This window comes from Equus przewalskii, chromosome 1, assembly GCF_037783145.1.
Source record: "Equus przewalskii isolate Varuska chromosome 1, EquPr2, whole genome shotgun sequence".
Taxonomy (NCBI): domain Eukaryota; kingdom Metazoa; phylum Chordata; class Mammalia; order Perissodactyla; family Equidae; genus Equus; species Equus przewalskii.
The window spans coordinates 40786006-40812414 of record NC_091831.1 but is presented as its reverse complement, the minus strand read 5'-3'; the positions used below and the strand labels follow the sequence as shown (position 1 = coordinate 40812414).

Here is a 26409-nt window from a genome sequence, read left to right as displayed (position 1 = left end):
GAACTGTTTCACTCAGGGTAAAAAAAACACATAAGAATCTGCACAAGAAGGAAAACAAGTGATTTCTATTTGGCTGAGGATTGCCCCCCCCCCCAATTTTTTTTTTGGTGAGGAAGATTGGCCCTGAGCTAACATCTGTGCCGGTCTTCCTCTATTTTGTATGTAGGACACCTCCACAGCATGGCTTAATGAGCAGTGTGTAGGTCTGCACCCAGGATCCAAACTTGCGAATCTGGGGCCACCAAAGCTGAGCACGCAAACTTAACCGGTACACCACTGGGCCGGCCTCTCTTGTGTTATTATAGTACAGAATGTCAAAGCTAAGAGTTAGTGACAGAACTGGAGTTAGTCCTGGGCTGTTATGTTATACTCTGAGTACAAGGTAGAGGAAGTTGTTTCTTGGGACTGTAAGTCTGACATAGCCTGGACCTAAAAGGAAAAACCGTGTTCATTGCATGAACATGGTATTTCAAATAGAGATGAGTTCAGATGCAAAGATAGGTTTATCTAGGTTATGAAATCAACTCATGTGTTATGATCTGCTCACAAATGCTGACTTATCTGAAGATAATTCTAAAGAATATTGCAGGGAGGGACCTGCTTTGCATCTTTCATTGCTCTTCTGAGTGTTTCCCATTCCTGTCTAAATCAGCCTCATTCTTCTTTTTTAAGTTTGTTCCTAGTGCCTACGGCACTTGCTTTGGTTTCCTGATTCCATTCATTCCTGGTAAAACAAGTTTTTACAGTTTCCAGGGTGAGGTTAGACAGTGGCCAAGGAGCTGCTATATTCCAATAGGTGGTATTCACCTGTCGTGATTCCTGAAATGTTTCCCCCGGCTCCCTCTGAGAGGCGTGGTGTTTTCTGGTAGATATATCACAGCTGTGTTCCAGACGTTTCCCTCTTGTTATGTATTTGATTCATATGTTTGCCTTCACATGTTTGCCCAACTTTTGAATTGGGACATAAACACAGAGTCCATTTTTTCTTAATGTGGAACACCCTTGAGAAGAAAAGAGAAATGGTAGAAAAGAAAAAAAAGGAATCTGAAGGATATACTTACCCTTTTTCTACCTGTTAAAAAAAAATCATCTTTTCCCAATTTATTTTGTATTCTTTTGTTACAGAGGTAGGATATTGACCAGGCAGACCAGAAGAAACCAAATCCTTCAAATCCAGGGACTTGGATTTGAGCCCCAGCTCCACCTACATTAAGTGTGTGACTTTGGACAAGCCAACTAACTTCTCTAAACCTCGGTTTCCCTATTTTTAAAGTGAGAATAAAGATAGTACCTGCCTCCTAGAGGTGTAGGTAGAATTAAATGCACACGTGCACTTAGCACAGCGCCTGGCCCGTAGGAAAACTCTCAGGAAATCTAATTAGTGTTTCCTCAATGTATTAAAATAACCATGGCCAACAATCTAGTTTAATACCATCACTGTGATTTAGCGCTTACTTTCCAGAGAGCTGAAGCGAAATTGGAGGAAATTTCTATGATTTCTCTCATTTTGTGATGTGAGAGAACATACCAGAGATTCAGGAGATCCATTTCTCCTACCCCACAACCAGACATAAATTTTAAGAGGAATTTATCACATTTGTCTTCATTCAAATGATATTTAGTTACATCGTAATATAATAGACAATGTCTTCAATAATGATGTACAAAGATTGCCAACATATTCTTCGTGTAGCCATTTCTTCTAATGATCCTTGTCAAAGCCAAGGGGATGACTTTAAAACCTAGATAAAATTTTGGCAACTAGTGGTTTACGCCTCGTATCTTGCCTTTCTTTCCAAGTCTCCTTTCTGTCTTTCCTCTCTGTCCTTCATCCCTGCTCTTCTTTTAATTTTTCCATCTTTTTCCTCTTTCTTCCTGCTGTCTTCTTTGTATTAACTTCTTGACTTTCTTTTCTTCCCCCCTAACTTTTCCTCTTCCGTGCCTGGGTACTGTCTGACAGTGGCTTGGCATGATGGAATATTCTTCAGGTTCAGAGATCTTTAGGACAACTGAATTTTTAGAGTGCTGCTTTTCCTAGGTAGTTCAGATTTTGAGCTCTTAAGTAATTTTGGCAAGTTGTATTTCTTTCTCCTTATGGTTTCTCTCGTACACAAATTATAAAGTCTGTTCCAATCATTGTGCTGTGAAACCATGGTAAAAGGCACCAGGTAACTCTGTTCTCATGTCAAGACTCTAAACACCTAACAGTAAATGGCAACTCAAATTTATCTACAGGATGGTTCTCTGTCTTCATGTGGGCGGTGGGCCTGCCAGTCTCCTGGGGCCGACTGCTGTCAGAGGGAGATAGGAGAACACTGTTGACAGATCTGATTTTTTCAAGAGAAGCCAGAGTCTGGATTTGTATGCACAACTCTCTAATCTTTAAAATACTCTGTAGGCAAAGTAGAACTCATCAAGGACCATTCGCAGCCTCCCAGGTCTCCCTATTTTTGAACCCGCTAGCTTTGAAAACCTATAATCCTAATAATGAACAAATTGTTATTTTAAGATTTGAAAGAAATACAAGTACTTAAGTTGTAGAAAACTATGCCTTTTCTAGATTTTAATTTGAGGTCAATCAAATGATTGCAATGAGGGTGTAATTACACAAATTACTGGACCAAGTCACAATCTATCGTCTTAAACAATCGGGGACAATGCCAGTCTTGTCTTGCCTATTCTGAACAGGTCTCTCCGGTGCTGGAAAAACAACGATAAGTTTTGCTCTGGAAGAGTACCTTGTCTCCCACGCCATCCCTTGCTACTCCCTCGATGGGGACAACATCCGTCAGGGCCTCAACAAGAACCTTGGATTCTCTCCTGGGGACAGAGAAGAAAATATCCGGCGGATTGCCGAGGTGGCCAAGCTGTTTGCTGATGCTGGTCTGATCTGCATTACCAGCTTCATTTCTCCTTTCACAAAGGTAACATGATTTGGCTGCACGTAACTCCCACACACAGCGCCAGTGCTCTCAAACTGCGAGGAAAATGAGGAGGGGGAGAGGAGGGCGAAAAAGAATGTTATACTTTCAATTTCCCTCACTTGTTTCTTCCTTCCCTCCCCTGCTCCCTCATTTCCTCTATTTAATATTGGTTACATGAAGAGAGTTCTTTCATTTCCAGATGTCAGGGCACCAGCTGGCATAAACCCTTCCACGTTCACAATTGTAAGGGACATCTGGCCAGAGGAGAAAGGAAGAAAAACTTTAAACTGTAATTTCATTTCTTTAAAAAGTCAGAATGCTTAGCCTGCTAAAGAAAACAGCAGTTCATTACCAACTAGAGCAAAATTTCTGGACTTAAGGACAAGTGTCCCACCACCTCTGCAGAAACCTCAGTGTTATCTTAAGGCTATGAAATTCCAGAGCACACGATGTTTTGTGATGAATTTCATTGTGAAACCTCTTCTTACATTCTTACTCGTATTTTCTTTCAGGATCGTGAGAAAGCCCGCGAAATCCATGAATCAGCGGGACTGCCGTTCTTTGAAATATTTGTGGATGCGCCTCTAAACATTTGTGAAAGCAGAGATGTCAAAGGCCTCTACAAACGGGCCCGAGCTGGGGAGATCAAAGGTAGGAGAACCAGCTCAGCGAGCGGCACCCTTGCCAGTTACTTAGCTGCCAGTCCCTCTCAGTCTGTCCCCAGAAATCCCTCTGAAGTTTCAACGACTGCTTTCCAAAATTGCATACAACATACGCAAGTTTTTATCAAACCATAATATATTCATTTTGTTCATGGGCTTATTAAAAGGTGGGCTCGTAATTTTCATGAACTGTCACCTCAGCCACAAGCAATAAAGTTCAGAGCACTCCAATGGTTATGGATTTGTGAGTGTGTAGAAGGAGTGTTTCAGACTTTTTCCTTCTCCTTGTCTTCCTTTTTGATTCTAATCAGCTGCAGAGGGCTTGGACTTAGCCAGATTTTGTTGAAAATTGGGGCCTCAACAATATAGTTGTATATTTTCTTCCTATGGCCAGAGGTCAAGGATGGCCGTTTGACCTTTTCTGTTATAATCTGAATTCTTACTTTAATAAATTATTCTCACATATGTTATGTCTTATTGATTAAAAAGATTGTTCTGTAGGTGCAGGTGTGACGTTCATCATCTTTCTTGCAGGGTTTACGGGTATTGATTCTGATTATGAGAAACCTGAAACTCCTGAGCTTGTGCTTAAAACCAACTTGTCCTCAGTGGATGACTGTGTCCAGCAGGTAGTGGAACTTCTGCAAGAGCAGGTGGGTGGACTGGTTGTCTTATTCTTTCTAATTTAATGAAGTCGTGAGAGATCATCTATTCACTGAAGCATTCTTTTTACTGTCTTTATTTCCAATTGTTACCAATTCCACTTCATTTCAGAACATTGTACCCCACACTGTAATCAAAGGTATCCATGAACTCTTTGTGCCGGAAAACAACCTCGACCAAGTGCAAGCTGAGGCTGAAGCTCTCCCTTCGTTATCAATTACCAAGGTAAGAGGGTGCAGACTGGCCTGAACAATAGGGAATGTATGCATAAGGGAAATGCAATGTCCAGGAAGAAAACCACTTCATTTTGCCAATTTTTTTTTTATCTCTTCTCCAAACAAATTTGTCACCAAGAGTTGCCAGAAGGCAGCTGATCAATGCCATGTAGATGCAGACCAGGAAGGTAACTTCTGTATTTCCCTAGGACAATTTTACAGAGTTGTCATTATGCCTTCAGTAATAGGCAGAAATTATTTGTTGGCAGCTGCTAAGAAAACAGTTTGTCCAGAATACAAGTGCTTCTTGGCAAGCTAAATGGAATTTGAAGAAAACAAAGAACAACCCGGTCCTAAAATGATATGAATGCCTTGATCTTTGGCTGCTCTGCAAGTTCCGCTCTTCCCTCATCGGGGAGGGTCCAGTCTGAGGAGAGAGGGAGGCAGCTTTGGTTGCATTGATTTACTACCCCAAAGATATAAGATGCAACCCCAACACACTGTCCTGCAGATGCCTTGACCTTTTTATGGGTCAGTGTTAATTGGTCCACACAAGGTGATCAAGTCTTCGCTGGTAACTTTTCATTATCCATTAAAACCTTGGACACCTTAATGAGAGACAGAGTAAGTCGGGAACTTGCTTCAGCTCAGGAAGTCTCCATACTCTAAGAAGTCATGACAAATTTATATACAGAGCCCCCTGAATCTAAAAAATAAATTCTAAGTTCTCCAATGCTCCGGGAAGATGAGAAACACTTAGTTATGATTACAGTGTAGAAGGGTAGTTCCGATAACAAAATGGGCTGCCAGGTACAGAAGAACTTCAAATAATTTAAGGATTAATGTTTTTGATCCTAGAGATGACAGGAAAGGCTTCATAGCAGTAACACATGAGCTGCAATTTAAAGGATGAATAGGAGTTTTTAGGTGGAGAGGAGGATAGGCCTGAAACCACATGTATGTTTAGACTACACATTGTCTGGCATTTTTGGTGAATAGGCCCCCAAGTGGGGAGTTAGAGTGGGTTGAAATCCCTACGCAAGCCCCAAAGGACCAGAGCTTGAAGGGCTTCCAATATCATGCTGAGAATTTGGACTTTTATGTTAGAGTCAATGATTTGCCCAATTCACTCAAATAACTTGTACATTCAGTGAAAAAGTGTAGCCAAACTGGAATTTTTGCGGAAAAAAAGAAAGAATGAACAGTGAATTTTCAACACACTTGCACATCATATGGGTTGAAAGAGCCTCAAGTGTTCCAATAGATCATCTCAATTTGAAATCTTTTCACCACTCTCCTGTAGACTCAAACTCATCTGGCCCCTAGATCATGAGTCAGCATAACATACAGGAATACTTAAAACATAAAAGGTTCTGCCCTCATTCTCCTGTTAACTGTGTAAGAAAGGACTCCGCTGGTGCCAGATGGCTGGAAAACAGAGCTTATGGAAATGTTCACCTGCTTTCCTGTTTTGCAGCTGGATCTTCAGTGGGTCCAAGTTTTGAGTGAAGGCTGGGCCACTCCCCTCAAAGGTTTTATGCGAGAGAAGGAGTACTTGCAGGTTTTGCACTTTGGCACCCTACTAGATGGTATGAGTTTTTTGTTTCTTACTCTTCATTATTAAAGAAAAAAAATATTTCTCAGAAGTCTTCACAAGAACAAGAAATGTTATGCCTTGGTTTGTAAATCTCATTGTGAAAATATCTAGATCATTTACAGTGCGTCCAATTCTATTGTGTATCAGCCTCCATTTTTAGCATTTTTTTGGTTATCCTCAAAGGATTATTGATTATTTAAAACTAAAGAACTGAAAAATGAAGGTTTAACTTGCACACAAAGCTGAGAGAAGGTTAAGTCTGCTTCACCTCCACCTGCCCTTTGCTGGCCCTGGTATTCAGAAGGCAGTAGACAGTCCGAAGCACTGTTGCCAGCTGCTGGGACCATCCTGGGGCAGCCAGGATGCACTCAGTGCACACTGCTGACTGGCGGGGTGCCTCCCACCCTCCAAGTTGGTCTGTTATTGCAGCAACTGCTCTCCTTGGTGGATAGTGAAGTGTTGATATTCATGTCCACGCATGAAGTATATTAGGATGGCTTCACCCAGTAAACTCCAACAAGGGTTGTTAGGGCAGCTTCCTGTGCACAAGCTGAATGGCTTTTAGAGAACTGATCTGGTCCAGGTCGGAAGCATGTGTTATTCAGAAAACTTCTGGGACTTTCTATGATCATTTTCTTCCTAGAACTACCTCAGCTTATCAAATGGAGCTTGTCTATGTCAAGACCTTGGGGAATGACTGATTAGTGGGGAACGGGTGGTGGTAGAGTTGTGCTAAATTTGTAATACTGAGCAGGGCTCCAAACCCTTTAGGAAGAAAAATCAAATCAGATGTTCTTTCTTGGGAAAGGTGTTCATGTTCTGGGCCTGTGCCTCTGCCTGGGGAATGGGGTGTAAAGCCAGAATCAGAACTCAAGGACTCTGGTCAAAATGAGGTCTCTCTCCTTATTCCTCTGCTGTGGCTGATAATGTCCCACAACCTGAGACCTTCATTTCTTGGATTAAATAACATTCCAAAAGACACCTGATTTACTTATAGCTTGCCTTAACAATAATAATGCATATCTGTACAGCATTTCTCTGTTTTCAGAGCATTCTCTCAGGCATTATTTTATTTGATCCTTATGAAAGCCCTAGAAGAGAGGCAACTATTATTATACTGCTTTACAGATGAGGAAACTGACCTAAGGTTAAGTCCTTTTCTCAAGTTCATACCATTGATAAGTGAGGGGTCCAAGACCAGAGTTGAGAATCTCCTGACTTCTGGCCTGGTGCTCCCTCCATACCAGGCTGCTCTCCTGATGTCCTTTCCAATAAAAGCTAGAAAGCCAGGATGTGTGTACAAGAAAGGCTGACATTTACCTTGATGTGTTAATTTTGACACATGCTGAACACAAGCTGGATCAAGTAAATGTCGCTGGACTCAGCAACCAGCCACAAACAAGAGGTTGAGTTGACCCTGAGCATTCAGGCCAGAGCTGTGAAAAAGACAAAGTGAACCACATTGAAAGTGAGGACCTTATTACAGACACAGTACTGTCACCTTTGATGAGTATTTGTTCCATAAAGAAAAACACCAGGGCAGTGGTTGTGGTTGCAGAAGTAAGTGTTGATGGAAATCAGGGTCCTTAACCTGGGCTCTAGGACTTCAGAGTGAAGGGACAGAAAACATCCTAGACTAGGCAAGAATAGTCTGTGTGTTAAGAAGGGGAGAAGGGGAATTTTCCTGGGCTAAGAGTTCATAGCTTTTGATAGATTTTTAAAGGAGTCTTTGATCCAAAAAGAAGAACAGCTAATGCAGATATTCTATTTGGATAATTTAGGCAAAATCTCTTGGCCTCCCTCTCACACCATTCCAATTTCATTTTATGGTGTTCTTCAATTTGCAAAACATATTGCTTTTCTTTTTCTTATTTGACCCTCACTACCATAAGGTGGATGAAACACTTATTATTGCTCCCACTTCCCACATAATCTGGTGTCTATTCCCCTAAGCCCACCAGTCTGGGGATATGAATGAGGTCACTTTCCCATTAATACTTGAATCCCACTCGTTCCCAGCCCCTACCTGCTCATACAGAAATCCTAGTTCTTAACAAAGCCTACACCCACGTGTTTGTGGGAGTTCTCAAAGAGTATGTTTCCTGTGCTGTCGAGTCAGGCCCACAGCCGTATACCACTTGCCATGTGGATCTGTGTGGCTCTCTGCACCCACAGAGGTGCAGATCCTGCCCATTCACTCCAGCCACTGAAGTCCTTGTACCCACAGGGCTGTGGCAGTTCACCGACTCTTTCTCAAGTGGGAGGAGGATGCTCCTTTCCTCTGTGCTAACCCCGGTAGAGGACCCTCTTGCAGGTTGCTTAAGTCCCACAGAGTTAGAGAATTGAGTGAAACAACTGTAATCTGTACACAGGCCTTTATTCTCCTGTGGTTGCTGGTGTGGCTATGTGAGGGGAGGTTAAGACCAGAGGTCATGCTGTTTCTATAACCCTCACCCCACTCCACCTTCAGGCCTGTTTCTGGGACTCTCTGCAAGACTCCTTCTTTCCCTGCAGGGCTTCTGTGCTGGCTGTGCTGTGCATCTACCCCTGAAACCAGAGTCCACTAGACATGTCTATGCAACCCCAGTTGTAGTTAGGATTCAAAAGTTCCAACACCCTCCAGAAGCCTCCTCAACTCCCAAGTAAATCAATTAATAAAAATAGGTACCAGGGATATAGTATGCTGCCCCTCTTCACCTGAGCAGAGGCAGAAATCAGAGAGGGTAAGAGTGAGCTGTGGAGCCAGACGGTCTGGGTTCACAGCCAGTGATGAGCTATGAACCTGGGGCAAAGGCCTTAAACCCACTGGGCCTCAGTTCCCTCATCTGTAAAATGGGGATTTAATAACCATACCCATCTCATTCAGATGGTGAAAGTTTAAAAGAATAAACGGCTTTCTAAGGCAGGACTTGAGGGCTTTCCATATATACTGCCAGCATTTATTCAGCACATAATGTATTCCGACCCTGGCGTTTGACATGGGATATCACATTGAATCTGGATAACACACTGTGAAGATATTTTGTCCATATGAGGAAACAAGTACTGGAAAGTACAAGTAACTCACTCAAAGAAGCCTGGATTCAAATCCAGGTTATCCCGGGTCTAGTATCTGTACTTCTTCTACTGGGCATAGTTTCACGTCCTCTAAACATCTGGGATTCTAGGATGTTCGAGAGTAGTTTGCTTCTACATCTCTTAAAGTCTGGTCTGGAACCATTTGACAGTAGTTATAATAACACATATTTGTAAGAGACAGCTTCTTGCTGAAGTTGCGGGGGGGTGGCTACTGACATATGTTACAATTATCATAAAACAAGTAATTATCTGAATGATGCTTTTGGGTTGCATTAAACAATATTCAATACAAATTCTGGTTTCACCAGCTTTTGCCTGTCAGATGTTCTCTATTTTTAAAAATAGCAGGTGCAAATATCTTAGTATATTCATTTGCTGTATGTGTGAATTTTCATAATAGGAATTTGTTCTTTGACATTGTTGCTTTAAGATTATTTTGGTGGATAGCTGAAAACGTTTCTTACTTGTGCTTGTATTTCTCTAGGCGTGGTCATTCCTGGTATGTACTTTAACTTTCCAAGTAGTTAAATTATTGTAATTCAATATGTTACATTAATTAGAAGTGGTTAAGAACATAACTAAAAAAAAAGATCCAAATGAACCAGTTGGAATTGCTAACAATTCATGATCCAACCAGTTAGAATAGAATAATGCTATATCTTTCTGTTGATGGAGTCCAAAAAACAGAAAATTTCTGGATCAGACACAGCTGTTGTTTTTAGTGTTGTCTTTAGCTGACAAAAGTAAACTGGTTTCTAAATTATTGTTGCACATTTTGTTCCCGAGATTTTAAAAATTTATGATCCTTTCTGCTAATTACTTCTACTGAATGTTGGTCCTCATTTAGTTACACAAATCTGGACCTTTTTTTCCTATTGCATTTATAAAATGTTTTCAATGGATGATGGATAGGTCAATTTTAGATGCAATTTAAAGTAGATGCACCTGGTTGGATTGTGGATGATTGTCCTTCATTTGTTTGTGATGTGTGATTATGCATGAATTTAATTTCAAGCTATGATGATTGATAGTTAGAGAACTTGGAATAAATACACAGTTGCCTTGACTGTAAACATCTGCACTGTGCCAGAATGAAAAGGTAAAATTCTGAAAATATCATTTATCTTTGGTATTGTTTTTATCATTGTTGTTTTCCTGAAAAAAGTCTAGTTAAGCAATAAAAACTAATTTAGTTTTTGTGTGGAAACAGTCCCAAACAACTGAGGAGCAGATCTACAAGGTTAAAACGACAGGCTTGAAAATTATTTAAAGCAAAAGCAAAATTATTCAATTGAACATGGAGTTATGTCTTGGACTAACCAGGGCTAAAACACTACACTACTCTTTGCCAAAGTGAAATATACCACAATCAGATCATCAGGGCCGTTCCCACCAGAGCTGAAGCAACAGTGGAAAAAGACTGACAGCCCTAATCGATGTTTAAAGCCATGGAGAATGTTTCAGCACAGAGTTAAATTGCTGGATAAGTTTATGTTTTAGGAAGTTACTAAAGATGACAAAACCACAGGAAATCTGCTTACACTCATAGGGAGTTGTACCTATAGGTGTCTGAGATCAGTTGGCATTACTGCTCAGTAGAACTCCTTTCCATAACATCCCACAGATTAGCTCTCTTATCCTGACATCCTGTCAGGGAGTGCCGTTTCCTCAGTTCAGATTTTCACTCAAGGCTGAGATGAAGGTGGATCAGACGCTACACTGGGCAGGGTCCTAGTGGACCGAAGGAGGCGATTGCAGCAGGAAAGTGGAGTATCCCTTGCATTTCAACCCAGAATAATGGATGGGAAACAGCACTGCAAGCATGTTGCGGGCAGAGCTAGGCTTCCTCCAGCGTCCTGCCCACCTTTTGCTTTGATTTTGTTTTTACTTTGTTTTGATAAAGTCACTCCTTATAAGCAGGGTGGTCAGTAATCCACAGAATGCATGATTTCTAGTGAGATCATCAACATGTTATTCTTTGTTAGCTTCTCCTCCTTTTTCTCAACTAGACTATGTGGTGGGTTTAATGATCTTTTATCATAAACCTCCGTTGATCTAGAGCTTTACGGTCTGCCTCCTCCCAGCAACCAAGGGATTTACATATTATTTATTATCCTTTTCTTCAAGTGAGGAAACTGAGCACAGAGAAGGTGAGCAACACAGGTAGTACATGTGAGAGCACTTGACTTTGAGTTTGGTGTTCTCTGCACAGGGCTTGGACTGCTCTTGTTGCCCACGAACTTTAAAACAAAGGAGTTACTTGAATGGCAAAACCCATGCACTCTGTGCATAGTATCTTACTTGTGGTTTATAAAGGGTTCCAGAGCAGGTTGCAAGATTTCATGAGAGGCAGGCATTCTTTATTGCTGGCGGTTGCTGTCCATATCCTGTGACATTCTTTAGGTCCTAGTAACTTTTGGAAAGTATTTGAAAGGTGTGAAGTGATATACCTGGAGACTTTGGTTTCATAGCTGCTAAGGAGAGTGTTATGTCCAAAGGAATATATATATATATATATATATTTTTTTTTTTTTTCTTTTTGAGGAATATTAGCCCTGAGCTAACATCTGTTGCCAATCCTCCTCTTTTTGCTGAGGAAAACTGACCCTGAGCTAACATCCATGCCCATCTTCCTCTACTTTATGTGTGGGATGCCTACCACAGCATGGCTTGACAAACATTGTGTAGGTCCACACCCAGGATCCGAACCAGCCAACCCCGGGCCGCCAAAGTGGGACGTGTGAACTTAACTTCTGTGCCATCAGGCTGGCCCTGCTCCAAAGGAATAGAACTCAGATCTCAGATCTTTACCTCTATAGAGGTGCTCTAAATGTTGGATTTTGAAAGTTAGCTTTGGAAGACTTCATTAATCCATGGTACATTTCCTGAAATCCATAAATCACAGCATTTGTTTCCTCTGGAGTTGAATGTTTTCTTTATTCAACTTCCTTTCATTCCCTTCTGAGGCTTGAACTTGAGAACTCCCCCAAAATCTCCCTAATATTCGTTAGTGTTATACACTTAACTATGTGCCCCCATTTGCTCACCTGTAAGTACAATTAAGAGACTAACATATTTGTTAGAATGTTAGGGCACCATTACAAAAGAAGGAAAACAGGTGTGTAATTTCTTTTACATTATCTGGCTTCATTAAGAAATTACATGTTTCCAGGGAACCAAATTGTATCCTTTTAAGCTCCAAACTAAAAAACAACTAAACCTTTTAACCATTTTATCTAGAAACATTTAAAAAATATTCTTACCTCTAAAAATACCCAAACAACAACTTCTTATTCACTTTAAAAAAAAAAAAAAGAATGTTTTAAACATATGGAAACTTTAAAAAATGACTCCATCGTCACTAGTTATGCCAGTTATTAAGCTGAGCTCTAATGTACTAATACCCTGAGAATTGGGGAGCTGTGGGATTGTTGGCCCCATTCTAGAGGACCCCCCTGACTTTGTATTTTTAGTTTCTGTATTAATTAGGGTTACCAGAGAAACAGAACCGTTTGTGTGTGTGCACGTGCACAAGAGAGGAGATTTTTAAGGAATTGGCTCATGCAATTATGGAGGCTTGGCAAATCCAAAATCTGCAGGGTAGACTGGCAGAGTTACAGTTCAAGTCCAGAGGTGACCTGCTAGCATAATTCCCTCTTCTTTTTCTATTAAGGCCTCCAACTGATTGCCTGAGGCCCACCACATCATGGAGGGTAATCTGCTTGACTCAAAGTCTACTGACTTAAATGTTCATCATATCTAAAAATGCCTTCAGAGAAACATCTAGAATAATGTTAGACCAAATATCTGGGTACTGCAGCCTAGCCAAGTTGACACATAAAATTAACCATCTCCATTTCTAATGTGTGTTTTTAAACAGTCTTCCTGTCCCTTCCTTTATTGTCCAGCTGTCACTTGACATTTCTTGAGGCTGAAAATGTAACTTTTCTGAACACTCCACTCCACTCCTTCTCATTTGTTGCCTTGAATACGGAGAGACCAGAACACCCAGTTGATTTAAATTCCTTTTAAAGTAAGAGACTCAGCATGAAGGTGAGAGGCACTCACTCTCCAAAGAAAGTGCCTGAGCTTTAGTAAATAAACTTTATGTTGTTTTTCACTCTGGGTTTTTCAACTGATGGTTCCCCATTGTAGTTGAGTTAGCAAGACTTGTGATTCCCTTTTCAAAAATATTTCAAGGTGAGGCTGTGCCTGGAGCCCAGTAAACAAACAACACCACGGGGACCACTTGTTTAGGGTTCTGTTGGTTAATGTTAGTTGTCTGATTTTTTTTCTTTTTCAATTCAATGTGTTGGTGGTGAAATTAGAGCCTAAACAGATAGTAAGAGACTTGCCAACCTTGTTACAAGTTTCATTTCCAAGAAAGACTAGAGGCTTTTGTTTTGGTTTGTTTTGCCTACTTTTATTTTGTTACTTGGGTTTTTAAACACTAAGCTCCCAAATGCATTGAGGTCAGGATCATTTTTAAAAAAGGAATTCAGAAGGGAGACACCCGGCCCCCCCATCCTGGTCCCGCAAATTAGATCGCTTACTGAAGCCACCTCTGCAATTTGAAACTCAGCCCATTTTTCACAAATGCCCCATCTCCTGCTTTGAGAAGACCCCTAAGGACTTCTCATCATAGACGCTAGAGAAACCGGTGCAGCCAATGCACCACGTTGGATTTAGGTCTTAATGCCTTTTGCAGGAAATGTTTGGAAGGGACATTGTGTACATCTGAGTCATGCTTAAAGGACAGCACACCTTTATCCCATATTCACACATCACATGGCTCTTTCTACAGATGGCGTGATCAACATGAGCATTCCCATTGTACTGCCTGTCTCTGAGGATGATAAGAAGCGGCTGGAAGGGTGCAGCGAGATCGTCTTGACACATGGTGGACGGAGGGTGGCTATCTTACAAGACCCTGAATTCTATGAAAATAGAAAAGAGGAGTATTGCTCCCGTGTGTGGGGGACAACATGTGCAAAACACCCCCATATCAAAGTAAGTTGCAAAATCTTTGGAAAGGCTTTCTTGATCCCTTTCAATTTAGGACAAAAATAATTCCTTTTAATTCCTTCACCAATGACTTAGGAAAACCGAGGTTACATGGAAGAATGCATTTCTAAGGGAGGTTTTGCAGGCCTTGCCTTGGAGATCTTTTTAGAAAGAGGCAAAGAAATGTCTTTGTGTTCGAGGCCTGATCTAGATGATATCTTCAGTCCTGGGCTCTTGTGATGGCTGTTGCCCTCAGCTCAATGGGAAACAGCTGGACTGGGTGGAGAATTTAGTCAAGCATTATGAATAGAGGACCAAAATCATAGTCATAGCTATGCACAAAACTATAGCCAGAGCTTGCAGCCTTGCTTATCTTGAAAATTCACAGGGAAAGTCAATTTCTTCATACAGCGTGGGTCCAACCAACCACTGGAAAGAGACACAGAGTTTATTCTCTGTGGCCAGTGTTGGCGGGGGGGGGGGTGGGGGGGTGGGGGGGGGGGTGGGTGTCGGTCATTGACATCCTTTGGGTAAACAAACATCAGCACAGATAGTGGCTGAGTTTCCAGAGGGAAGATACCACATTTTCATCAGTGGATATTTTTAAGATTGAAAAGTGTGTTTACCTGATTAGGATTATTTTGAGGCTATCCTCCCTGAAGGCAGAATAGACTAAAACTCCTCAGATTCCTTCACAGCTTCTAATTGCTTTTGGTGACGGTGTGGGACTGGAGGGTATTAACGGAATTGCTGGTAGCGGTTCATTTCCCATAAAGAAAAATATGTGAAATTGAATGCAAAAACATTCATTCAAGATTAGAGCATTAGGGTTGAAATTTAAAGATATGTACTGCTAATTTGACTTGTCACATTCCCTAGTCAGAATAACTAACTTTCAGAAAGTTCACAGGATTAGAGAACAGTTGAAAGCCCTGGAGACTCTAGAAAACACATCCTCTCTCTGGGCTCACTTTCTTCATTTATAAAAGGAAGGGGCCGGGGGCCAGCCCCGTGCCCGAGTGGTTGGGTTTGCGCTCTCCACTTCGGTGGCCCAAGGTTTTGCCAGTTCAGATCCTGGGTGTGGACATGGCACCGCTCATCAAGCCATGCTGAGGCGGCATCCCACATGCCACAACTAGAAGGACCCACAACTAAAAAACTACACAACTATGTACTAGGGGGCTTTGGGGAGAAAAAGGAAAAAACAAAATCTTTAAAAAATAATAATAAATAAATAAATGGAAGGGGCCAGACTCAAAATAACTCCGAGATCTCTTCCAGGCCTGTGACCCTGTAAAACGGATGTTTGAATAAACCTGTCTGAACCTGTCAGGCAAAATTATTTTTTGTTTTGTTTTTTTCAGTTGTGGAATGTTGCAATGTAGGAAGGGGTTTTTAAGGTCCCTGGTGGTGGCCTCTGAACACAAGAAGTCAATGGGCAAGCAAAGCAGCTTTTCATTTATTGGACACAACTCCCCATCCTTCAGATAAGCATCTTTAATCTTAACGCACATCCGGCTCAGGGCCATCTGAGCAATTTCTCTCCCAGAGGCTGGCAGACAGTCCTTGAAATTGCTTGACACTGACTGAGAGCTACTTGAGGAATTGTGTTCTGGGCCTTAATTATGCCTCTGATTCACTCCTTTACTGATCGTAATCATATAGGTTTGGGATTTTATCTTCACTCAGTGACTTAAAGAATAGTGGCTTTTCATCATGACAGCTCAGATATTTCTGCTTTTTGGGCCTAACATCCACGTACACATGATTATCACTAACAGAAAAAAAAACCTAAGGAAGCTCTTAAGCAATTATTTCTTTTCATCTTGTCTTGCAACATGTGTTGGCAGTTGGAGCTCAGAATTTTTTTAGAATCCAGGAAGACTGGTGGTATAACTTGGGGCCTTGACGATGCAGTCAGTGACTCTATACCGATAGGTCATTAGAGGGACTCTATCAACATCCCCAGTGAGCCAATGTTGAGAAATGGGCTGTAGATAACCAGAGAGAGAAAGTCACTCACCCTATGTACACTACACTTGGAGAGTTGAAGGTTGTGTCTACCAGACACACGACACAGGTTTTATTGGGAAAAGAACTCTTCATTGCACTTTTTTTTAGCACCTTGAAATTCACAGTAATATTTCATTATGAGGGTTTTTTAGAACCTCAAACCTTCCAAAAGTAATTCCTTCCGAAAGTAATCATGGGCCTTCTTGTATTTCCATGTGGCACTGGGAGAAATATTTGCATGGAAAATTGTTAAAAGTCACCAAGGAAATCGTCTGCCTCTGTTGCATAGCTCCTCACTGAAGTCACCTTGACCTCCCATTTAGGTCATCCCAACCCTTTCTCTTGAGTCACTAATGTGGAATCATGTGATATGATCGCAGATGAAATCATGATGGGGAGCAGGTGAAACTTGTAAAAACAATGCTTAGCGGGTCCTGTTGCTTTTCATTCATGGCTTTCAAAGCTATTCCAAACAGTAATTATTTTTCACAATGCTCTTGTGAAGTAGCTAAGAATCATTACTCCCATTTTACAGATGTAGAAACCAAAAGAACAGAGTGGAGAATATATATGCATTTATATTTAGCTCTGCAATGAAGACGCTATGATCAATTAGATCAACAGAAACACTTGGGGAGCTTTAAAAGTTACTCATGACTGGGGGCTGGCCTCGTGGTCTAGTGGTTGAGTTTGTGCACTCCACTTCGACAGCTCGGGGTTCACGGGTTTGGATCATGGGCATGGACCTACACACTGCTCATGAAGCCATGCTGTGGCGGCGTCCCTCATACAAAGTGGAGGAAGACTGGCACAGATGTTCACTGAGTAATAATCTTCCTCAGTGAAAAGAGGAAGATTGGCAGCAGACATTAGCTCAGGGCCGATCTTCCTTCCAAAAAAAAAAAAAAATTACCCATAACTGGATCCTACCCTTACAATTCTGATTTAATTGGAGTGAGGTCAGTTCTGGGGGTTGGGGCTTTTAAAACTCCCTGTGACTCTGATGTACCCTGAAGGTTGAGAACCACAGCATTAGATAATTGTCTGAAGTCGTTCCTTCTATGGCTCTGCTTGAATAGATCCTGCAAACACCTCCCGCTCAACGTGTGCAACCTCTCCCCAACCTGTTTCCCGTCCCGTGACCCCTAGCGCAGTGAACAGCTCCACCATCCAAATGGTGGCCCATGTCTAGAACCTGGATCTCATTCTTGCTTCTTTCTTCTCCCTTGTTCATTCAATCACCAAGTCCTGATGAGTCTGTCTCCCAGGTATTGCTTGAATGTGTTCACTTCTCTTCTGTTCCAGCTTGGGCCGGGACATTTCATTTCTTCCTTGTCCTTTGTCTTACTCCCTTCTGATCCTTTCACCATTATTCAGCTAGAGAAAACTGTTCAAGCTTTATTTTGGAACTCCTTTATAAAGATATGACTTCATATTATCACCTTTCGCCACCACTATCAACATATTCTCTCCTCCAGTCATTCTCAGCAGGTCATTTTATCATCCTCTCTCTTAATTTTGCACATGGTAGTCCCTCTACTCTAGGGCACTGTACCTTCTACCCCTGCCTCCTCACCTTCTCTGTTACTCCTTTCCTTCTTTTAGCAGTTGGCCTTACTCCTATGACCCATAAGCCTGACTGGGTACCCCGTCTTTGTCCTCCCAGAGTGCTTTGCCTTGTCCTGTGCACACCTGTCCCATGATATTGTTCCCCATTTACTCTTCTGTCAATCCACTCAGACTGCCAAACCAACAGATCCAGGACCACATCTAGATCCATCTTGTTTACCATCAAGCTCCCAGCAGCAAGCCCGGCGCCTAGTGCATGAGTGCTGACCGGATGGAGGAGGAATGGAAGATTCTCCTGAAGGCACTGCTGAAATATCAGCATGGAGACCACTGATGAGAGGGAGTGGGGGCAGTGGGAAGAAGACTCTGGTTTGGAGGAGTCCTAGATTTGGCTCCTGGCTTTCTTAAGGCAGCTATGTGCACTTGAACTCAGCCACTTCCTCTCTGTAAAACTGCCTTCTCATCTGAAAATGGGGGCATTACGTGCACGTGACCTACAGGTTCCTTACAGCTCCAGAATTCCGTGACTATGATAGATATCACAGAAATGCGTATATATTCTCCACCTGTGTCACGTGTTATTCTTCTCCTCGATTCTATTCTCTGAACCCTTTCAGCATGACCTTGTATTGCTGAGCCCACCATTGCTTACCTTCTTTCTTGTTTCTTTCCCTTCTCTCTTCTCCCCTTTTCATTCCCACCTCTGCACCTTCCCACCCTTAGCTGCTCCTTTCTTTCCAATTTGCACATTCCGTGCTCCTCTCCACATTGTTTCTTTCCAGTCTTCCTCTCCTTGCCCTCTTTGAGCTGATTTACCATAGCTTCCTTAGTCTTCATCCTTGTGTTTAAGCTCATCCTTCCCTTCTTTTTGCATTCCTGTTGTCTGTGATTCCGGGCCCAACTCCCCTTTCACTACTTCACTAGCCTCCCTTAGAGCCTAGTCCTCACTCCCCTCTGTGCGTCCAGTTCTGCAAACTCTCTAGCTGTGCAAGCTCTCTTGCCTGCCTTTGGCAGGAGGCTTGGAAGGAGGTTGGGACTTCTAGGCCACAAAGCCCTGGGAAATTAGGCAGAGCCACTGGACCTCCCTTCCTGATAGCTGGACCACAGTTCTGGGGACAGTTGGACCATCTTGGGGAGAGAGATGCCTTTTGTCTCTTGCCATCCCAGAAAGGCCAAAAGCATCGTTTCAGCATTTGTCTTCAAACAGACACATTTTTAGGCTGGGTAGTGAAGGAAATTGGTTCACTGTTGCCTTCACCCATAGAACAATAGAGGGTGGACCCCTAGCATCCAGAATGAGTTACTGCACTCCCAGGGATTTGGGGTCTTAAGTCTTTCAAAATTTATCTGTGGTCTAACTCTAAACAAGGAGGAGAAAGTAAATGTATAGGTATGGGTATTTGACAACGTTCTTGGTGAGTGATTTTCCTGAGCACAGAGTGTACAAAGGGGGCCATGAAAACATAACCAAATTCCTTGCACAATCACCCTCTCTCTACCCAGGGTTTCCCAACCATAGTATTATTGACCTTTGGGCTGGATGATTCTTTGCTATGGGGGCTGTCTCGTGCAATGTAGGATATTTTGTAGCCTTCCTGACCTCTATACACTAGATGCCAATAGAACATCCATCCCTGCTCCAGTCTTGACAATTAAAATTGTCTTCAGATATTGTCAAATGTCACCAGGAGAGTCAAAATTGCCCTCTGTTGAGAACCATGGCTCATTCCTTGAACCCCTATGGAATGCAAGTCATTGTAAACCCCAATATCTGGCCATGACAGGGAATGTGAACCAGGGGTTTGCCATCAACCCCTTCATCAGTCAGCTTTCTCTCCCCTGCTCTTGCCTCCCTCTCTTCTGATGATGTTTCCCATGGCCACATTGTTCTTGGACAATGTAAAAGGCAGGGTTATGGAATTAGATGAGGGGAAGGATTGTGAACTGTTATTTGACTGAGGCAAAGACTTTCTGCAATGTTTGTCTCAAGGGTTGAGGGGAGACACTGGCTGTGAGATAAGTTGTAATTGATTGCACTGCAATATCATATGGAATGTATCTAAGTTTAGAGAAAAACAAAGGTTGTCATGTTTCCTTTTTTCCCCCAAGTTTATTGAGATATAATTAACATATAACATTGTATAAGTTTAAGGTGTACAACGTGGAAACCCTGATTAGATGCCACAAAGGAGGTGGCAATACCTTAACCATATGTGTGTTGTCAGGCCCAAGGGCCTCTTCCATCCTTGTCAAGGGGAGGGCTAACCTTCTCTCCTTTCATCCAACTGTCATGTTTTTCTTTTTTTATTACTTTGACCATTCTTCACACCAGGCTCACCTCTAACATTTGTGGGGCCCAGGGCAAGAATACAAACGTAAGCCCACATACCATATTTAAAAGTTACATACCTAACTAACAAACTGTTAAATAAAATATGTCTTATCCTTCTACTTTGACAACTATGCTTTGATAATTATCTGGAAGGCCAGGTTCAAATTTAGACTTCTTGGCTCTGCACCAGAATATGGTAGTGTGTCAACAGTTGGTCTTGACCTGCAGCCAAGCTCTCCTTCTCTTTCCATGCTTGGCCTTGTCCCATGCCATGAGGGTCCTCTGGATCATCTGTGGGCACCCCAGGCTGGATGTATGAACTCTACCCACAGCCCCTGCAGATGCCACTCGCTTGACCAGTCCTAAGAATTAGGACCACCCTGGGCATGTGGTCCACTGTGGGGAGATGAGGTTTTCCCACCCCATCAGCCAGCTCAGGGCTGACTGGGCAGGGAATTCCAAAGTCCTGGTTTCACAGATCATGGTCAAGAGAGTAGATGCCGATTCTGGGTAGGCCTGCCTGCAAAGGGTTTCCTTGCCCTGACAGGAGGAGCACAACCCAAGGGGGCCAGAGTTGGGCCAAATGAAGTGTGGGACACTGTGCCGATGGTTCTTTCTAAAGGTCTCCATGTTTTGTTCCTCACTTACCTTTTTCCTGAAGTCACTTGTTCAACTGAGACTGGGTATTGAAAAGTGAGGGTATTAATATTAACCTCAGTGAAATGCTCAGTGAGTGAAAAATAGGTCTTATCTATCAATCTATCTAGGCAAAAAACTTGTAATCTAAAATCTACCATCTTAATCATTTTTAAGTGTACTGTTCGGTAGTCTTTAGTATATTCATATTATTGTGAAACAGATCTCTAGAACTTTTTCATCTTGCAAATCTGAAACTCTATACCAATTAAACAACTCCCCTTCCTCTTCCCAAGCCCCTGATAACAACCATTCTATTTTCCATTTCTATGAATTTGACTATTTTAGATACCTTATATAAGTGGTATGATACAGTATTTGTCTTTTTGTGACTGGCTTATCTCACTTAGCATAATATCTTCAAGGTTCATCCATGTTGTAGCCTGTGACAGAATTTCCTCTGTTTTTAAGGCTGAATAATATTCTGTTGTATATATATATATACAACTTCCATTGTTTATCCATTCCTCTGTTGATGAACATTTGGGTTGCTTCCATCTCTTGGCTAATGTGAATAGTGCTGCTATGAACACGGGTGTGCAAATCTCTTTGAGACCTTGCTTTCAATTCCTTTGGATATATACCCAGAAGTGGGATTGCTGGATCATATGGTATTTGTATTTTCAATTTTTTGAAGAAATTCCATACTGTTTTCCATAGCAGTTGCACCACTTTACAATCCCAACGGTGCACAAGTGTTCTAATTTCTCTACATCCTTGTTAACACTTATTATTTTCTGTTTTTGATAGTAGCCATCCTAACAGGTGTGAGGTTTGTATTTCTCTGATGATTAGTGATGTTGAGTATCTTTTCATATCCCGATTGCCCATTTGTATACCATCTTTGGAGAAATGTCTATTCAAGTCTTTTGCCCATTTTTAAAATCAGGTTATTTAATCTTTTGTTGTTGAGTTGCAGGAGTTTTTATATATTCTGGATATTAACCACCTATCAGATATGATTTTCAAATATTTTCTCCCATTCCATAGGTTGCCTTTTCACTCTGTTGACTGTATTCTTTGATTGACAAAAGTTTTCAAGTTTGAAGTAGTCCCATTTGTCTATTTTTTGTTTTGTTGCCTGTGTGCTTTTGGTGTCACATTCAAGAAATCATTGTCAAGTCCAATGTCCTGAAGATTTTCTTCTATGTTTTCTCCTAGGAGTTTTATAGCTTTAGGTCTTACATTTAGGTCTTTAATCCATTTTGACTTAACTTTTGCATATGGTATAATATAAAATAAAATAAGGCTTTGACTTTATTCCTTTGTATGTGGAAATCCAGTTTTCTCAACACTGTTTGTTGAAGAGACTCCTTTCCCCATTGAGTGGCCTTGGCATGCTCAAAGATTATTTGAGAAAAATGGGGTTTTAGCTAATCAGTCTGTGCTTAGCCTTGGATGTAGATTTGGCAACATTTTTCCACTCTTTGGACATTTCCATTTGTTTTTAAAGTAGAGATAACTAAGAAGGACGCTTCTTTTGGGAGTTTTCATAGAAATTGTGCTTAGTGGTAATTAACTGGTAGAAAAAAATTTGTCTGATTTTTTTTCCAGAGCCTCTATTTTGGGTCCTTATTGAAAGTAGTCTAAGATACCTCAGGCTGTATTCTGAATATGCTGCAGTGGTTCCCAAAGAGTGATTGACAAAACACTGGGGGTCCCCAAGACCTTTCCACAGAATCCCCAAGCTCAGAACTATGTTCATAATACTAAGACATTATGTGCCTTTTTCAGTGTGCTGACACTGGCACTGCTGGTGCAAAAAACATTGGTGGGTAAAACTGCTGGCACTTCAGACTCGAGACAGTGACAACTGGCTGTGCTCGTATTGTGCCCCTCGCCACCATGCGCTTGCAGTAGAAAGAGTGCCAGCTTCACTTAAGAATATTCTTGATGAAGCTGTAAAAAGGATTATTAAATCCTGACCCTAGAGACCATGTCTTTTTAATAGTTTGTGTGGCAAAATGGGAAGTACACTTTAAACAACTTCTGCCACACACAACAATGTACGATGGTTGTCTCAAGGAAGAGTACTTGTGCGACTGAGCTACAGGAAAAACCAGCCACATTTTTTCATGGAACACTATTTTTACCTGAAAGCATGACTGATAAACTATGGTTATTCAGACTTGGGCATTTGACAGATATTTTTCAAAATGAACAAAGTGAACCTGTCACTTCAAGGCAAACAACTGAGAGTACTGGTTGCCAATGATAAACTCTGAGCTTTCAAGCAAAAAAATTTTGGAAAGCTTTTATTTACCACAGTGAGTTTGGCAGCTGCCCAATACTTAAAATATTTTCAGATGAGACCAGTAGTGATATTAACAAATGAGGGTTTTTTTAATATCCTAAAATGAAATATTGTCAACCACTGGGAGATTTACAAACTCAGTGAACCAATACTTTCTAATTAAGCAATATATAATGTCACAAAATCATTCATGAGTAAAAGATTAATTCAAAGTACAATAGATTTAAACATAAATGAGTATGAAAAGTGTGTTGATATGGTTTCCTATTCTGGTGGAATTTACCCTTAAGAAACTAGCAATTGTTGAGTTTTGGTGTAATATTAAAGAATATCCAGAATTATGTAAAGAGGTTATTCACATATGCTTCCTTTTTCCAACTACCTACACATGTAGTTGGATTTTCTTTATATATTTCAGCCAGAATAACATATTGCCACGGAATAAATGCAGAAGTAAATATGAGAATCCAGCGGCTTTCTATTAAGTCAGACATTAAAGAGATTTTTCAAACATGTAAAACAATGCCTTTTTAATCTTTTTTTGAAAATATTTATTTTTTACTAGAAAACAAAATGTTATTTATGTTAATATTTAATAGGTTTATTATTGTTAGTTTTAAGCAAACTAATAAATACTTTTAAAGTTTCTCAGTTTTAATTTCTCTAATATGGAAAATGATGATAGATATAACCCACATAAACAAGAGCCCTTTGGGGAGGCCTCAATAATCCTTCAGAGTATAAAGGGGTTGAGAGAACAAAAAGTTTGAGGAATACTATGCTAGAAATGCTGAAGAACTGAAGGCTGTTCTTAAACAGTAACTCAAGATTGGTCCAGAATGAGAAAATTTTTTCCAGATAAAATAGAAATCGATATTAATCACTAACAACTTTAATAATGGTCTTTGTAGATGGTGATGGAAAGTGGGGATTGGCTGGTTGGTGGAGACCTTCAGGTGCTGGAGAGAATAAAGTGGAATGATGGGTTGGACCAATACCGCCTGACACCTCTGGAGCTCAAACAGAAATGTAAAGAAATGAATGCTGGTATGTAGGCTAGCTCTATGCTTTTGTTAATACTCCTTACCATCCTCTGAATACAGAATTGAGGATATCAGGAATCAGTATGTTTATAGTTTTAAAAAGCTGGAAACACCTATCAATATGTCTATTGATATGAACTAGAAATAATTTATAAAGTTGAAGTATATCCATTTGTTGGAATACTATACAGCAGTTAAAAATATGCACTGACATAGAAAGATGCCCAAAGTGTACTTATTACGCAAAATGTAAATTTCAGAACAGTATATATAGCATAATTTTAGAAAACAAAATAAAATATGTATTTTAAAAACCCTAACCTACTTCGGTGTATAGAAGCAGAAGTCTCTGGCAGCATGTGCACCACGCTGCAGATGACAGTGGCTACTTCTTGGGGATGATTTGGACCAAGGGGAGGGGAAGATTTTCACTTTATATATTTTGAAAAATAGAAAAAGTAACGATAGGATTACAGGTGATTTTTATATTCTATTTTTGGCTTTTCTGTATTTCCCAAGTTTTCCGTAATGGATATATATTAATTTATTTCATAACCACAAGGAAAAATTAAGCCTCTCAGGAGTCCATCACTCAGCAGAGTAGTTTGGAAGATTTCTTTAAAGTGAGGGTGAAATACTTTTTACGTCTTTAGATTGTTAAAGTCTTGCACAGGCCCCAGAAAATGTTCCTTGTCATTATCTGCCCCGGGGAAGAGAGACTGGAGCCGAGTGCAAGAGGACTGATTAATGCCAGCCCCTGCCTGAGCCTTGGTTTGCAGGAAAGGTCCTCACAACAAACGTTTTCATTTCTGAGTCAGGTGCTCCCTTTAGGGCTTCCTGCCTCTGTGTCCTGTCCCTGTCCAAGCAGTCTGGCATTGGTTGGTACCTTTAGAAGAACACCTCTAAAGACCAGGTGGATTTTCCAGCTGATTATCAAAAGCAAGAGAATATGATAAGTGCACTGAACAAGAAACATAGCTGTGTCTTTCCTTTCTATTCTTGCGGACAAGTGACACTGTGCATTTCTTTGATCTTGGCTTTTATGTGTTCCTTTCCCAGATGCAGTGTTTGCATTCCAGCTGCGCAATCCTGTCCACAATGGCCATGCTCTGTTGATGCAGGACACCCGCCGCCGGCTCCTGGATAGAGGCTACAAGAACCCAGTTCTCCTGCTCCATCCTCTGGGTGGCTGGACCAAGGATGATGATGTGCCCTTGGACTGGAGGATGAAGCAGCATGCAGCTGTGCTTGAGGAAGGGGTTCTGGATCCCAAGTCAACCATCATTGCCATCTTCCCATCTCCCATGTTATATGCTGGCCCCACAGAGGTGAGCAGTTCCCTGAGCTGGGCTATGGGACTCAGAAGTTCAGGCTCAAACTTAGAAGAGCAAATGAGTCTCTGGGATCCTTCTTGCTCATGAGCCGATTCTGGAATCTTCTGGTCTCTCTTCTTCATCCAACTTAATTATCTTTCCATTTAGTATTTGTAAGAATGCTAGAAACCTCAAATCAAACTTGTTATACATTGCCTTTGAGAATATGGAGGTTGGCACGTGAATGAGGTGAACAGTGCAGCTTAACTGGATTATAGGGCAGGTTGTATCTAACCTAATATTCAATTTCCAAAGTTCCAGTTACTCTTAAGTGATTCATCATGCGCTGTGAGCTATATTAGAGAGGAAAGTATGTGTTTAAAAGCTTAATGACTCCTTTTCATCATAACACAGTGAGCCTTTCACACAGAGACTTTCTTTGTCCCACTGCACCACCAGTGGAGTAGATTTGAACAAGTTTTCGGGGAGTATAATGAATTGAAAAGGTCTCAACCCTTTGGAATGCCCCAAACTGAGTTTAATAAATTAATTCTCTTCAACTAGATCCAAGTTCCAGGCCCTTAGCTCTCCTCTCCATCCTCTGTACTTCTATCTGAGCTTGAAGAGGGCAATTCATTTTGAAATCCCAGTGTTGTGTTGAACTAGAATCAATGTCTGCATATAATTAGCTCATTATTGGCAGTCAGATAATAAGAGATGATGGAGTTGGTAATTTGCTTTAAACTCTGATTTATTCTGGAGGGATGAAGTGGACAGTAAAATTCACATAGTTCTGTAGAACAGTAAGATCGGAACATTTCTGGTTCACTAACTTGTTTGGAGAGGATATTGGGAAATACAACCGCAGGTTTGGGGGAGGGGGCGTGATTCTTATCTTAAAACTCCTCTCCTACCCAATGTAACAAAGGCTGAAGAAGAGAGCATGGAGTCTCAGACACCTCACTGACTTTCTTGCAATTATTAGTTGATCCACATCACTGAATTACTTTTAAAGCAGAATAAAGGCATCTCTGTAAACAGGGACC

General features: G+C 41.2%; 1 protein-coding gene and 1 non-coding gene across 3 annotated transcripts in view; one reads left to right on the top strand and one right to left on the bottom strand.

Moving 5' to 3' along the window:
- Positions 1 to 26409, top strand: part of PAPSS2 (3'-phosphoadenosine 5'-phosphosulfate synthase 2) — a 78784-nt gene that overhangs the window by 49591 nt on the left and 2784 nt on the right. Inside the window, exons 3-11 of one of the 2 annotated variants that reach the window (XM_008518435.2) lie at positions 2689 to 2924; positions 3437 to 3575; positions 4121 to 4239; positions 4361 to 4474; positions 5942 to 6053; positions 9624 to 9638; positions 13944 to 14149; positions 23919 to 24054; positions 25110 to 25378. In XM_008518435.2, coding sequence (XP_008516657.1) covers positions 2689 to 2924; positions 3437 to 3575; positions 4121 to 4239; positions 4361 to 4474; positions 5942 to 6053; positions 9624 to 9638; positions 13944 to 14149; positions 23919 to 24054; positions 25110 to 25378 — 1346 coding nt within the window. The remainder of the gene's footprint in view (positions 1 to 2688; positions 2925 to 3436; positions 3576 to 4120; positions 4240 to 4360; positions 4475 to 5941; positions 6054 to 9623; positions 9639 to 13943; positions 14150 to 23918; positions 24055 to 25109; positions 25379 to 26409) is intronic. The other variant, XM_008518436.2, reaches the window with a different exon arrangement.
- Positions 19888 to 20013, bottom strand: LOC139078518 (U6atac minor spliceosomal RNA). The gene has a single exon (XR_011531516.1). It is a non-coding gene; the product is annotated as a U6atac minor spliceosomal RNA (small nuclear RNA).